The following is a 14,671-nucleotide window of genomic DNA, read 5'->3' on the forward strand; positions in this document are numbered from 1 at the left end:
TATATATCAAAAATCATCAATGGGAATTGCTTATGACCCTAGTAGGTGCCCAGTTATGTCATTGTGAACAAGCTTTCACCCCATATTCTCACGGTAATACATTTATGGAACTCAACAGCCCAATGATGCTTGTTCGTGGCAGCAACAAGGGTAGGTACCTGCTGTGGTTAAAAGGCAACTCTTGGTGAGGGCGGATAGATGATGCGATATCTGGACCTCACATAGAGTGCTCCATGCAGGGGTGGGTTCTCATGTGTTGGTTCTGGGGAACGACCGGGCCAACAACGCTGTTGGACGACACCATCTACCTGACAATTCAGCCGATTACATTACGGCTATACGCGCTGACTTTCGAGGAGTCAAATGCGCTTCACCGGCATGTCAGCTTCGGGGAGAAGCAAGTCAAAGTAAATAAAGGGGATCAGTTCTCGCCGTCAACCACTCTGCCTTCGCTCAGTCGTTAGGGTCCAACTTTCATCACGACCTTTGGCTTCTTTTCGGCCCCTTCATTTATAGAGAACTCTCTTTTCAACTCGAGGTTGTCGCCCTCAACTTTAATTCCCTTGTGCTTTCTGCCGTTGAGGCACAACCACAAGCCGCCCCGATTCTTCAATGCGAGCGACTAAGCCAGTAAGAATGCTGTTCAAGCGAGCCACGGCCCTAGTACTGATCTCGGGCGTCTTCTTGGGTGCACTGGTATTTTCCTTGAGGCGATTGGAAATTCAGTGTATCGACGGAATCTATTGCCGCGAAGTAACCCGACCAAAAGGAGGACTCAATGCGTACGAACATGCGGATAGTGCTCGGGTGGACGATAAGACGCCGGCTCCCGTGCCAGTGAAGAAATCCAATCCTGCCTTGTCGAACATTTCTGCTATCTTAGAAAGATCCGGCAGTCCGAATAGCTCGCCTATATCCGAGTGCGCGTAGTTTCCCATTACCTTAAAGATTATCCTCGTCATGAAACCAGGGGCTTCGGAAGCCTTTTCGAAAATTCCATCCCAGATCTTGACAAATCTCAAATTCCTACAACACGGATCAAATATAGTTTGGCAGTCTTGCATATTTGAACGGTTTCCCTTTCGGCCACGGCGGCAGTGGCTACGTCGTCTCCAGCGCGGCCATGCGTAACTTGTTCGAGGGTAAGCACAATGTCGCCAATCGCTGGGATGAGGCCACAATAAACGAGTGCTGTGGCGTCGTCATGTTTGCAAAAGCATTGAAGGAGGCCACCGGCATCGAGGTGAATAATACGTCAAGTTGAATATTGGACGTCCAGAGATGCTTCCTCTCCTCACCTCTCTTCCAATCGTCCACAGGCTTTTGCTGGTTCTGTAGATATGGTATTAGCGGCCGACGATTAACGGAGAGAAGCCCTTCACAATTCCATATTCCGAGAGAGAATGGTGCCAGCCGATTGTTACCATGCACCATGTGGGAAGAGAAGGGTTGTCTGGTCTATACGGGTTTGAACGAAAGCGAAATTTCACCTTTCCCATGCGCATCAAGGATCTCTACCATGAGTTTGTGGCACCGCAGCTGGCGCCTATTCGACCAGACTGGGATAACATGAGCGACGACGTCCTCTATCTCAATACGTCGTCAGCCATATTCGACGTCGACAGGCAGCTTAGCAAGGCCAAAACGCAAGACTTGTCTGGTCTTGAGAAGACGGCCCACTTGAGCTTTGAGAAATGCCGTGCAGCATGCCAAGCCGACAAGGAATGTCTGCAGTGAAGATTTCACCAAGGCATCTGTGGGTTTGGCCGGAGTATAATTCATGGACACCCGAAGCCGAAAGAAGTCGACGTAGTCAACAGGTGGATGAGCGGCTGGGACGTTGACAAGATCCACGCATGGGTGCAAAAGCACGACAGGTATGACGACGAGATTGACTGGCCCCTGGTCCAGACGCAGCCGACGTGAATGACGAAGCAATCATAGTTTTGAGACGCGTGATGTAGGAACATGAACAGCGGGAGCCTGTTAGGTATTGATTTCTCTTAAACAATAGCCATATCAATCCTGTCTTATCATTCCGTCGCATATGATACCAACTTTCAGCGGCTAGATTAACTTACATTTATCATAATCTAGGAAATCCATGCAGACAGATATTGCATCATGAGCTCGAGAAGAGGAAAATTGAGCATGTGAGGCATGCTTCTAGCGCTAGCTTGCGAACCACGAGCTGGTCCCTGTCGGCTCTCGAGTCAGGAGGGCAGGAAACGTGGGGGAGAGTCAAAGACGAGAGACCAACGGCGACCAGGGTTGCAAGCGTCGATGTGCCTGTTAATATACTTGTGCAGTAGTTGGCATGGAACCGTTCATGGGACGACGACGACGGCTATTCCACAGAGAGAGTCAACCTAAGCGTACTAAGGCAGTACCCTAGTTTTTCCCTCATGAGCGCAATCGGAAAGAGAGGAAACGCCGTCTTGGCCATCGTGTCGGTTACATCGAAGCGCATTGGAAATTGTAAAAAGAAACATGAAAGAATCTTGTTTCGGGGATACGAGCGTCGTTTTGGAAATGCCAATGTAAAGGGTCCAGGGGGGTTGCCTGAGGATGAGAAACAAACAAGGAAGGAGCCGTCGAAGCACACTCTGCCACCATCGTGACGATACGAAGCCGATACGCCCCCGGGTAATGAGTACAATGTATTCGGCGCGAAGGGATATGGGGAATGGGGTAGATGGTACATGTTGCCAATATAAATTGAGGATATTAATGGAGTCATGCCGTTCCGTTGCGAATGAGGCTCAGCTGTCGGCGACACAAGAACAACTCATCATGATCTACACACTGTACTCTTGTCACAAGTCAGATGGCAGAGGCAATAGATACAAGGCGAGGACAGCTAAGAAGCTCGCGGTGGAGCAGTCAATCAACCTCGTGTCTCTGCCTCTTGGAGGAAAGCGTCGTTAGCCATCCGTCCATCACAATTTGACGAGAAACGGAGCTCCAGCCAATCCCGCTGCTACTCGAACGAGTACACAGTTGGTATTAGAGTTCCAGTTCCGAGGCCACCAGAGAGCTACTCTACTGAAGCTACGCTACACCCGGACACGCTGGAATGAAGAAGCAAGCAGCAATAAGCTTCTGGTGTCGGCACCATGTCAAGCTGATGTCAAGCTCTTTTGGCGCTTTCATGATAGTTGATGGAAAGCCTTACTTTTGCTCCCACTAGGCAGCCGTTCAGCCAGTGGCTTGACGGATCAAATCAATGCAGTCCAGTCGCCGCATGCAGGTGCTTCCGGTCCCTCCCAGCATTTCAGCTCGTCGGTCACATCAGGCACATGAAATGATTTACAGTCGATGTTACACGAGACCAGACACACAATGCTGCTCCCAACTCCCATCACCGGTGGAGCCATGCTGCTGTTATCCGTGCCTGTAACACCCGCTACAAAATGTGCCTGTATTGGGCCAAGACCACTAGCACACAGCTGGGCTGCTACCGAATGGGGCGCTACTGAGGGGCCCCCAAAAATTACCACTGATGTCATCCAGGGTCAAAGGACAGCTGCTCCCAGACCCCTAATTCCCACCTCTGGCCCCTAAATCCAATGGGTGTAATGTAATTGATGCTCAGTTGAGTCCTCTTGTTCCTTTTTTTCCTTCTTGCTTCTCTCTTCTGTTCTCCTTCTTTTTCCCTTTTCCCTATATTCTCCCTCGCCTCTTTTTGTTTTTTGTTCTTTTATTGGTACGTGCTCTCCTAAGCCACCGCGTGAGAAGGCGAGCGAGATGGGACGCCACAGCCAAGCGAGGTGATGGCCGCTGGATGCGATTATCCAGCCTCCTTCTAGGGCTGGTTTGGCGGATTGGATTTGATGGCGCCCTCATGCATCAAATGACCCGCCCCGAGTATCAGAGCTAGTGGCTGTAGTGCATAGATTGGGAATGCCTGACTGGGGTGGTTGCATTTGACTTTCTGGTCCAGTCTGGTGTCTTTTTCTCATCCTTTCCCATGGTGTTGGGCGGAATCCCGTGCCTTTTTTTCCTTTTCTTTTCGACTTGAAAGCCTCTTGAGCAGAGTCGCAACTTTGAACTGATGCATGCAGTCAGCCCGTGGCCATGGCGGCCCGTCCATCACCAGACCCTTGCATGTGATATCCCGGGGCTGGATGTGAGGCAGAGGACCAGCTCTTTTCGAGGCGAGACATATTATCAGCCTTCTTTTTATGTCCTCTAGGCTGCTGCCGTACATTTGCACGCGGCTGCTGTATTAGATACTAGTGCTGGTCTTGTCGTACATTTGATCAATATTAAAAACCAAGTTGCTTCTTGGATCTATTTTAGCTGCGTTCCATCCCATTTCCCCCTTTATTTCACTCTTCACCACCACTCAGGTAACGACACTTCGTATTAGAGTTAACCTTTTTGTCCAACCTCCACTTTCGCTTCCCTCTTGTGCCCGTTGCAGCGAATCAACGACATCATCACGGACGAGCTGTCGCTATTAATATTTCCCACGGCCTCAGTTCTCTCTCTCATCATTTGGAGGGCCCCCCCAAACCCAATCCAACCCAACCCCAAAAAGAAAAAAAAGAAAAACCACCGCCCTGCGAACTGACTAGCAATCCCCGTTGGAGCCCAGCAAATCAGCGGCCCCCCTTGCCCACTTCGAATTTGGAGCTCCCTGTTGCTTTTGCTGCAACTCTTGGGCTTCCCCCCCTGTCGATTCGATTTCCCCTGCTTGTTCCTCTTTGTTCCTGGCTCCGCCATCTAACCAGGTTAAAGGGGAGAATAGCTGGAACGAAACATTCATCAATTTTGCAGAGCCCAATCTTTTTTTCTTCCCTCTCCCTCCGCCGCTATCAATCCCTCCGATTATCACTTTGCGTCGTATCTGCCATTCCCCAGCGAACGACATCTCATCTCCCGCGTACACGTATAGCGCATCGAGCAAATCAATCGATACCCAATCCAAGCAAATCTTCCAGCAACAGCGCTCGCCTCATTTCTTTTTCTTTTCTTTCTTCTACTGCTTCTTCCTTATCTATTCCCAATCTCCGTAGTATCGGCCTTTATTTTTTTTCTCTCTCAGCTCAACCCCTCATTCCGTCTACCGCCACCATGTCTTTCACAGATGAGGAGCTTGACCGCAACTGGCAGCCCAACGGCCGACGCCCTCAGTCGTATGTCAACCTCTCTCTCCTCTCCTTGACAGCATCAATCGCAATGCGACCGAACAGAAAAAAAAAGAAGAAGAAAATGCATTGCCATCTCACCTTGAATGCGATGCGCACCAGAGGCTGACCTTTGTGATGTTTCAATTGCGTGCAGAACGATTGCCAGAAACTTCCAACTGGAGCTGGAGGACATCTTCAACCTCGACGAATCCAAGGCCGAGCTCCAGCAGTCGTACGACACCAGGTTCGTCATCGCCCTTCTCTCGACACCATATCACGCTTCATCTCTAACACGTGCATGTCACTGTCCCAGAAAATACAACATCAACAAAAACACCGAAGAGCTCAGCACACTAGAGGCCCGCCTCCGCGAAATGGAACAGCGCCTCAACGCCGCTCTCCCGGCCGACCAGAAGGAACCCGAAGCCTCCTCAACCCCCAAGCAGGAAGCCTCGTCTCTCTCTGCAGCTCCCACAGACGACAGTAAGTCCAGGTCGCGGCCAGGAACCGCAAGGCCGGCCCAGCAAGCCCCCAGCTCTGGTGACATGCCTCCAACCCCCGGGGCCAGTGAAGGTGAATATTACGTTGTCACCCGAGCCGATTTAATGGACGACGGCCCCCGCTGACTTTTGGTTTCTCTCTCTTTTTTCTCCCATTGAAGATGGCGATCGCGAGTAAAAATGCTATATGAAAAGCAACAAGGACAAACAAAATAAGAACTCAAAGCCTGCACTCTTTTCCCCTCTGATGCGCCGTCTTACGGCAAATGGTCTCCTCCAGTTGGGCCCTTTCCACGCCAAAACCTCGCATACGTTCTTCTCTCTCCCAGGTTCTCAAACAACGCGGAATCGACCCCCAAGGACCCCGGACTTGCTACGACATGCAATCAAACGACGCCATCAATTGTGCAAGACTGCTTTTCTTGTCTGTATTCTCTCCCACACCGCTCTCGTTCAGCTCAGGTAAACAAAAACAAAAAAATTAAAACAATTAAAAAAAACTCACAAACATCACGCATCTTACAACCTGAATCGGAACCCCAGAGAAACTCTTCCTCCGGCATACATTCGTTTCAACGACACGTTTTCCCTCCGGCGTTTTCACAAGGTTCACCGCAAACCACTGTTCTTCCAGAATGGAAGCTGCATCTTTGTTTTTTCCGTTGTTCTTTTTGCCCTTTTGCTTTTCTCCCCCCATTATTTCCTTATAATACAAAACGAGGCGTGTTCGAAATACGCCTTTTGGTCGAGTCCGTTTTCCGCGCGTGCTCACCGAACTATACATACCACATACATTATACCACATTAATGCACACACGCAAAACATGTTTCTTTTTGAAACGAAATGGGCTACTAGGGGGGACAATTGGATGGGGATGGCTAGATGGATGGGGTCCACGGCACAGGAGGAAACCATTCGTTGGCCTCTCCCAATGATGACGGGCTGGGGAGTGCATTTGTATATACCACTTTTAGGATGAATGCAATACGGAAAGCTATAAATACTCTGCAAGGAATCCTCTCCATTTTGTGCGTAAGGTTTCAGCACCATAAGCAGCTTGTGTGATGGCTATGCAAGTCATTAAACCTGATACATTTTCGCAAATCTCATGTCCTTGCTATACATCCAGCCTTATGAGAACTTCAAAAACCCAGCGTATCAAAGAGGTCTGCGTTTCTTCTAAATTAACACGGCACTGAGAGTAAGCTCATTCCAATTCTCATGGGAAATCAAGAAATCTCAACCCTAGCTCTGTAAGGAGTCACGATATCGAATCTGCCACTAGACATCATGCAGATGTTTGTTGGCAAATCCTACTCGCCCCCTTTCGAGATCAAATGCCAGGTACAGAGCCTTGAGCATAATGTCCCCCAAGACAGTCACGGACAGATCCTCGGCGCTCTGCATACCTCCCCAGCAGTAGGATGGATCAATCTCAACAGGGCCATAGTTGAGGTACGGGCCTGGAATGGTAAGGGTACGGCTGCTGCCGGGTATTTTGAGCATGAGATTGGGCAAATCTTTGGCGACTTCACAGGGGAACGTGAAGGCATTCGCCAGCCTTTCGTCGACCTTCATGCCTGGGATCGTGAACCAGTATCCGCTGGCCAAATTATCGGGCAAGAACATCAAGGTGGTACCAGTATCGATGGTGGCTGTAAACTTTTGCGAGTACCATGGCGTGGTCGTCTCCCCCCAGGTGGTGAGATTGAACTCGACGTCCCAATGGGGGCTGTCAGGGTCAGTGTCGACCCATGTGATTTCGTCAGAGGCCCGGCTTTCATTGATGTAGCCAAAAGTAAAGACTCCTGAGGCATTTCTATTCAAGTCGACACCAAAAACCTGATGTCGGAGCTGTTGCCGCAACAAGCTGAGGAAAGACGGTGCCGGCGGTTCAATGTTGTTTGGTAGTCTCTTGGCCAAGCCCAAGATGCCACTCAATTCGATTTCCTCTTCAAAACGGCTGGTGACCATTTTCGCAGACTGAACGGTTGCGTTTACCACTGTAAAATCGCCTAGCAAGACCGTGTCATGATAGACAATGCCATCGGCTGCGGTGCCGTCCACTATGGGATAGGTTAGTTTGGGGGGGTTCTTGCACCACAGGGCGACTCTTCAGCTCAAACTTACGATATTGCACCGACCATCTGGCATCTTGGATGAGATGGGCTGTTGTGGAGTCATTTGGGTGATATCGTGGAGCCCATGGACCCTTTTCGTTGACACGATACATAGTATCGGTGGATTGGATCCATCTTGAAGATAGACATCAGCATTTAGGAAACCGGTCAGCTGTAACAAAAGGTCTTGACTTACAAGTCTGAAGATCCAGTATCCAAGGCCAGTTTCAATGTCTGTGGGGGACTTCCAATCTGCACATCGGCTACGTAGATATCGTCGCTTCCCATGGGTTCGACATCAACAATGCCAACTGCACAAAGTTAGCTCTCATCTCAAGAAAAACAGTCAAATAAGAGAAGGACTCACGACTGTCACTCAGAGCAAACGCCGATGCAATCTCTCTGGGCACTCCCTTGCCCCATTTGTGTCGAGCAGCAGCCCAATCGCGCACAAAGTTCCGAGAGGCATCTGCTTTTGGGTTCACGGCGAGCGAGAATCCAGCTGGGTTTGGAGAGGCAACAACCGTGACCAGTGTCCACAGAGGAGCGAGCAAGACGAAGAGTATGCAGTGCCACATGGTCCCCCCTCCCTAGTTCGAATCGTTTGCTCTGAAGAAGGAATGGAGTTTGGATGGACGACAGTGAATCTGGTCTGCGATATGGTGGCTTGCTGACGCTGCTCGTCACCAGATTTTGAGGAGGATCAAAGGAGTTGAAGGACAAGAAAGGGGTAGAAAAGAAGCAAACCTCACGATGTTGTACAGTTCACCCACGCTGAAACTTGTAGAGGGTAGTCCCGCAGCGAGGGAAGGTTCTGTCGGGTGTGATTCACTGCCGCCTGCCGTTGCCCGGCTGCCATCTGCCGCACCAAGCGAAACACTTGCACCGCTTTTATTCTATTATTATCACCGCCTGGGCAGATATTGGCCCCCTTTTGCTTAATATATTATTTCTCCTTAAACTTCGGTTTCTATTCCTATCAACATAATAGCTGCTCATCGAATTGAATATGTATTTGGAGACCCTTGACTGAACTTTTAACTATTCTCTTCCTGTGAATATGCTCCAGAAGCCATATAGAAACCAAGACAGCATCGCTTAATCCGAGTTGTCGAAATATAAACCTCAATAGCCTCTAGGCACTGAACCTATTTTTACCTATGAACATTCAACGGTAGCCTTAAATAGGTATGCAAAAAGGTTAAATCAAGCCCTCTGCGGATGAAACACGTCGGGTACTCGCCGAGTCTCTCTCTTCAAGGGGAACGGGTTAGTACATGTAGTCTGATCTCCTTGAGTAACATGAAAAGTCATCTGTGCACAATCTTCAACTTATGCCTATCCGTCCGAATCATGATTTACAACCACATATAAAGGAACTTGAGTGGATAGCCGTCTATGGTTACACTACAGCGAGCATCGATATAGAACATCTGAATCTTGCCTGGGTGTTGAACACTCATAGCAGCTCATTTGCCTCCATACGAGGTAACCGTCACATGTGCCCGAATAAACGTTCTTATCATGCATTTATATCATTCAAAAATCCAGAATACCGCATCTATCTAGGTACTTTGACTTTTTTTTATATCATACGACCCAAGTATTTACTTCAATGCCAGTGTATCAAAACGCCTTCCGCCTAGAGCTCGTCATGCTCCGGCTTCGCTGTGTCTTCCGCATTTCTGCGGGCATCCTCTTCCTCCTTCATATACTGCTTGACCAGCTCTTCTAGCTCCTCGCCAGAGAGAGGTACGCTTCCCTCGGGAAACTCAAAGGTGGGGGTGGCCTTTTCACCACTCTTTGTCTTGTCCTTCTTCGCCTTCTTGCTCTTGGTGGGCTTCTTGGGCTTGTTTTTCTGGTATTGGTTGTAGCTCTTCAGTGCGAGGTCCAAGCTGGCCTTGTCGAGCGTATCACGTTTGGCAACCAGTTCGCTAACCTTGAGGACAGGATCTTGGGTGGGAGGAATGTCTGCCTGCTCAACTTCGAGCTTGTTAAGCCAATCCAGTGTCTCCTTGTAGAGAACCTCGAGGCCGTCGATTTCCTCAGAGTTGTGTAGCGGAGGCACCACCTCATCTTTGACTGGCTTCTCTTCTGCGTCCTTGGAACTTTCGTCCTCATCCTCCAGCCCTTCAAAGCCGGTGCTTGGTGTTTCAGCAGCAGCACTGGAGGTTGCAGATTCGGCCTCTTTGGCAGAGGCTGTGGCTTTCCACTCGTCATATGCAGAGATCTGCGCACGCACAGTGTTGATAAATACATCTGTAGTGTTGAGAATGTTTCTCAATTCGGTAATCAGCCCAGGTCGTCGTTCAGCCTCATCTAGGCGGCTCTGAATTGGTCCCACAAGGTCTTGGAGAACCTTGAGCTTGGCAACAAAATCGGCTTTCGTGGCCGCATCTCCCTCCTCGTAGAGCCAGTCACTAGCTTCGCTAGCCTTTTCGGCCAGTGTCTGTCGCTCCTCCTCAGTAGATGCCGAGATGAAGGCTTCGTTGTCGACAAGATCGCGGACCCTGTATGTGTATGCTTCAAGCTGGTTCAGGGCCTCTTCGCGCTGCACTCTCGCCTTGTCAGAGGCTGCGAATGCCTTCAATCGATCCTTAGCCTTGGTCCACTCAGCCTTGGTCAGCTGTGGGATTCCGGCCTTCTCCAGTGTAACATCAACGGGAATGGAAACCATCTGCTTCTTCTTGACTTCCTCCTTTGCGGCCTCTGTTGACTGAGCTGCCTCTCCGGACTTGGTGCTGCTGGTAGAAGACGACTTGGCTTCGGAGGAGCTGGCCTCTTCAGCCTTGGCTTCGGCATCTTCTGATGCATCGGCATTTTCCTTGTCTCCTTCGCCAAGGGGCTTCTGGTCCTTCTTACCGAAACCAAAAAGATTCTTAACGCCGTCAACGAAGCCCTCTTTCTCAGTTACTTCAGCCTCACATTCGACTATGGCCTTGACGATTTCGACCTCGCCGTTCTCAGTGCGAAGCTTGACTGCGGCCTTGAACTGAACGCCGGTGTCGGCGCACGTGGGATACTTTTCCTTGAGAGCCGCGACGGTTGCAGTTAGGTTCTTGGTCGAGAAAGTCTTGACAACTTTGTCCTCGGTATCGACTTGCTGATAAAACGAACCAGTAAAGTCCTCTTGCTCAGCGAAAGTGATCTCCTTGGCGGGGCCACCGAGGGGCGAAGGGGCTGTCCAGAGTCTCTGGCGCTGTACTTTGCCATTGGCTGCTTTCCAGGTAATGCCGGCTGGGTACATGGCACCCTCTGAAATCCTAATTTCCTTCACACGGAAGCTTGGGCTGAGCTCAGCAGCCCGGAAAGCAGCACCGAATACGGCAGCCTCATCAGAGTTTACGTTTGATCGAATTTTGTCTCCAGATCCAAGCGCCTTCTCCAGTGCCTTTTGTACAAATGGAGTACGAGTTGCACCACCATGAAGGATGACAGAGGTGAGGTCGCCAATTTCGAGGTTGGCTGCTTTCAGAGCCTCTTTAATGGCAGCGGCAACTCGCTCCACATGGCCCTCCGCCATAGTCTCAAAGTCAGGTCGAGAAATTTTGTATTTGAAATCGACATCCTCGTACAGCCCCTCGAAGCTGGCTTGGGTGTTCTGGTTGGCGCTCAAAACATGACGAAGGCGCTCAGCTTCCTTGCTCAGCTTTGCAACGGCGCGGCCATGAGACTGAACTTGCTCAGCGGTTGCCGAGATTTTCTGAGCGCCCTTGGATTCCACAAACTGAGAAATCATGTCATCGACAATCAGTGAGTTGAGAGAATCTCCACCAAGGGTCCTGTCCCAACCACTGCCAAGAACCTGGATCTCTTGGACCGTCTTGTTGTACTTGCCAACGTCCTTGACAGTGCGGCTCTGGAACCTCATGACAGTGGCGGTAGTCGATCCCGCTCCCATGTCAAATACCAGATGGTATTCAGGTTTGGCGCCTTCGTTGATGTTGGGGAATTGGCGACTGGTGGCGTAGTTGAGACCCACGGCCAGACCTTCGCTAACCAGGCTGAGAACCTTGAAGCCAGCAAGCTCCGCTGCCATTTGCAGGGCTCGCTTCTCCTCAATGGTATAGAACGGCGGTACGGTGAGAACGATGGAGCGGATCGAAGAGTCGCCGCCAGCAGTAACCTCTGCGTTCTTCTGGATGCTTTGAAGTTCCATGGCCAACAGCTCCTCCACCATCCAAGCCTCCTCCTCAGCGGTCAAAGTCTCCGTCTTGAACGCGGCGGTCCCCCTTGTGGCGTGCGCCTGGAGCTTCAACGCAGGGTGCCTGGCCGCATATTCTTGGACAATCGCATCTCCCACTGGGAGTCCGAGGAGGGGCTTCAGGTTCGGGTATACTTCGCCGGGGAATCGAGCGGCAATGGCCATTGCGTCAGCGCCATAGTTGCGCTCGGGATACTGGCCCTCAGCCACGGCGCCTTTTGAAGGCTTAAAAGCAACGGCCGAGGTTTCTTTTCGTCGAGAGTCTTTTGTAAGCACAATCTCAAGCGGGATGCCAGGCTTTACCAGAGCAGCCTTGATGTACTCGGTGCCCAGATCGACTCCGAGAACGGCCGCGGCAGCCAGGACATTGGCGGAAAAAAAGAAGATGGCTCCTAGGAGCATCAGTAACGGTGAGCGGCGTTGTGATGTCATGTTTGTGGTTGCGTGTAAGTGTGATTCGCCGGCCCTTGAAAGAAGGTGTTGTCCGAAACAGCGAAACCTGGATAGCGAAGCAGCCGTCCAGGTTCCAGCAGAGATACAAAGCCCTCGGGACTGCGGGAGAGTCAAGGGGGGGGATTCCAGTCAGACTTTATAACAAAGAGCTTTCCAGCTTAGAAAAGAATGCTCCGGACCGCAGATGTGGCCTCAACTGACACCCTAGCGGGTTTCAAAGACTTGGCCGTGAGAAGAGGACAAGTTTCAATGACGGCAGCTGAGAGGCTGCTCGATTAGGCCGGTCGAACATCTGCGAGGCTGATAGCGGATAAGGCCAGGTGGCGTACAATAATAAGGTACTGCCTATTTGGGACTAACGCGCCCGATCACGGTAAGTGTCGGCACTCAAATGGAGGGGTCCCGACAAAAAAAAACAAAAATACGTCAATTCAATTGATTGGGCACCTGTGCTAATAATAACAAGAAAAGCTGGGGAAGAAAGGCTTGTAGATAGAGCAACAACAATGTTTCGTGGGCAAACTTTTTGTTATATAGTTTTCTACTACCTATGAATACCAGTAGCCTGCTTCAAAGATGCTGCACTTCCTAAGAGCCATGAGGGATTTACAAAGGTGCTTATTGAAAGAAGCCGCCCCAACCATCCCCTTCCGCCAAAAAGAACCCGAGACCTGCCTTTTTGACAAGTTCCAATGCAATGCCTAAAAGTCGCCTTAACTCAGCTCCGCCAACACGGCCGGAGAAACCAGGTAACGCCATCATGTCGTAATGTACAAATCACCTCCAACGGGTGTGCAGAGAAGCAAGAGATCAGAACTTACCCACGAACCGTGAGCCGGAGCTCTACGACTCGTTGCGGCGAGGTCCCCGGAAAGGCACTCCGCCACGATCACCTCGATCGCCACCGCGTCCTCGGCCACGTCCACGGCCATCTCCTCGGAAGCCACCTCGGCCGCGCCAGTCACCACGACCGCGTCCACGTCCTCCACTGCCCTCGCGATCCTGTCGTCCCCGGTTGCGCTGGACTTGGTGGAATCCATCGTTGGCATCGGCTGGTGCAGAAGGAGCCTAGAGTGGAGTGCGTCAGTAAGATTCGCTTGAATGGGCAAGAGGAGTCAGAATGATGCCCCAACACGTACCTCGGCGACGGGATCAGGGTGGTCATCAGCCCAAGACTGCTTCTTAGCATCAGGGGTGGCGACCTCTACGCTAGCCTCGGGCTCAGGCTCAGGCTCAGTTGTCTCGGCAGGGATAGCCCCTACATCAACCCACTCCTGGGAAAGGGAAATGTCGTGGTTGCTGGTATCCCAGTGGCTCTCAGCAACTGCATTGGCAGCCTCATCCGCAACGTTGGCATTAGCAAGACCATTGGAAGCAGGCTCGGGTTCCACATGCTCATGACCGTTGGCTAGGATGCCGTCTCCAGCTGCAATCTCAGTTGCGGCCTCATTTGCAATGGTCGGGTCGGACACAATCTCGGCTGCTGGCTGTCCTTCAACTGCAGCCTCAGTATGGGCTGGCGCGTTGTAGTTTTCTGCCAGTGACTTGACGGAGGCATCTGTTGTAGTTAGCGGCAGTTTCCAGCAACGCCCATATTTGGTCGTTCCACATACAAGTTGTCTGGAGCTGCTCTCCAGGGACACTGAAGATTTGGTCTTCAGATCCCTCAATCAGCTTCTGCATGGCTGAGACGGCATTATCGTCTCCAGAGTAAATGGCAAGCAGCACACCCTCAATGGCCTGGCTCTCATCCGAGTCCGGTTCCTGAGATTCCTCGCGGCGGTAGGCTGCCAGACGCAAGAATTGTGACAGAACAAGAAGCTTGGACTTGAGAGAGCTTTCAGAATCAGCCTTGGCTTCACTGATTGCCTCCTCCTTGGTCTTCTCGAGAGATTTGGCCCATTCTGCCTTGTCGGCCGCCGCTCGTGTCTGGTACTGCTCGTGGATTTTCTGGTATTGAGCAAGCTGCTCCTCGTACTGGGCCAGGGCAGCCTGGAGAGCAGGCTTCTTCTGAATCTGGGTCTTTTGGTCGGTATTGAGGATCTTTTCCGCGACAAGTTCATCGAGAGATTTGCCGGCGTGCTGGCTGAGAAGCGTATCAGTCTTGGAGGCGTTGACCTAAACAAAAACGAAAGGTCAGTTCCACGATGCTCAACTGTGGCCAGGGTATGACGCAGAGTGGGGACCTACCAGCTTCTTGGCCGTGTTGCGAATGTTCCTGTGCCATCTTGTCAGCAGCCGCATTCGTTGTATTTGGG

At 51.0% G+C, this 14,671-nt stretch overlaps 5 protein-coding genes across 5 annotated transcripts; 2 read left to right on the forward strand and 3 right to left on the reverse strand.

The window, feature by feature from the left end:
- Nucleotides 1-122: 122 nt before the first annotated feature.
- Triagg1_10479 (uncharacterized protein) lies at nt 123-1,737 on the forward strand (the record flags this gene model as incomplete). The annotated part of the gene is made up of 4 exons (XM_062894555.1): nt 123-150; nt 226-407; nt 1,049-1,243; nt 1,351-1,737. The coding sequence occupies 4 exons, from the start codon at nt 123-125 to the stop codon at nt 1,735-1,737; spliced, it is 792 nt and encodes a 263-aa protein (XP_062750595.1).
- A 3,342-nt stretch (nt 1,738-5,079) lies between these two features.
- On the forward strand, nt 5,080-5,761 carry Triagg1_10480 (uncharacterized protein; the record flags this gene model as incomplete). Its single annotated transcript, XM_062894556.1, has 3 exons — nt 5,080-5,141; nt 5,290-5,379; nt 5,449-5,761. The coding sequence occupies 3 exons, from the start codon at nt 5,080-5,082 to the stop codon at nt 5,759-5,761; spliced, it is 465 nt and encodes a 154-aa protein (XP_062750596.1).
- Nucleotides 5,762-6,917: 1,156 nt separating this feature from the next.
- On the reverse strand, nt 6,918-8,334 carry Triagg1_10481 (uncharacterized protein; the record flags this gene model as incomplete). Its single annotated transcript, XM_062894557.1, has 4 exons — nt 6,918-7,702; nt 7,767-7,891; nt 7,953-8,067; nt 8,124-8,334. 4 exons carry the CDS (start codon nt 8,332-8,334, stop codon nt 6,918-6,920), a joined length of 1,236 nt encoding a protein of 411 aa, XP_062750597.1.
- A 1,064-nt stretch (nt 8,335-9,398) lies between these two features.
- On the reverse strand, nt 9,399-12,392 carry Triagg1_10482 (uncharacterized protein; the record flags this gene model as incomplete). The annotated part of the gene is made up of 1 exon (XM_062894558.1): nt 9,399-12,392. The coding sequence occupies one exon, from the start codon at nt 12,390-12,392 to the stop codon at nt 9,399-9,401; it is 2,994 nt and encodes a 997-aa protein (XP_062750598.1).
- Nucleotides 12,393-13,031: 639 nt separating this feature from the next.
- Triagg1_10483 (uncharacterized protein) lies at nt 13,032-14,640 on the reverse strand (the record flags this gene model as incomplete). Its single annotated transcript, XM_062894559.1, has 5 exons — nt 13,032-13,114; nt 13,243-13,465; nt 13,553-13,971; nt 14,027-14,531; nt 14,587-14,640. The coding sequence occupies 5 exons, from the start codon at nt 14,638-14,640 to the stop codon at nt 13,032-13,034; spliced, it is 1,284 nt and encodes a 427-aa protein (XP_062750599.1).
- Between the last annotated feature and the right edge of the window lie 31 nt (nt 14,641-14,671).

Source organism: Trichoderma aggressivum (assembly GCF_033847375.1).
Source record: "Trichoderma aggressivum f. europaeum strain CBS 100526 chromosome Unknown scaffold_074, whole genome shotgun sequence".
In the NCBI taxonomy this organism is placed as follows: domain Eukaryota; kingdom Fungi; phylum Ascomycota; class Sordariomycetes; order Hypocreales; family Hypocreaceae; genus Trichoderma; species Trichoderma aggressivum.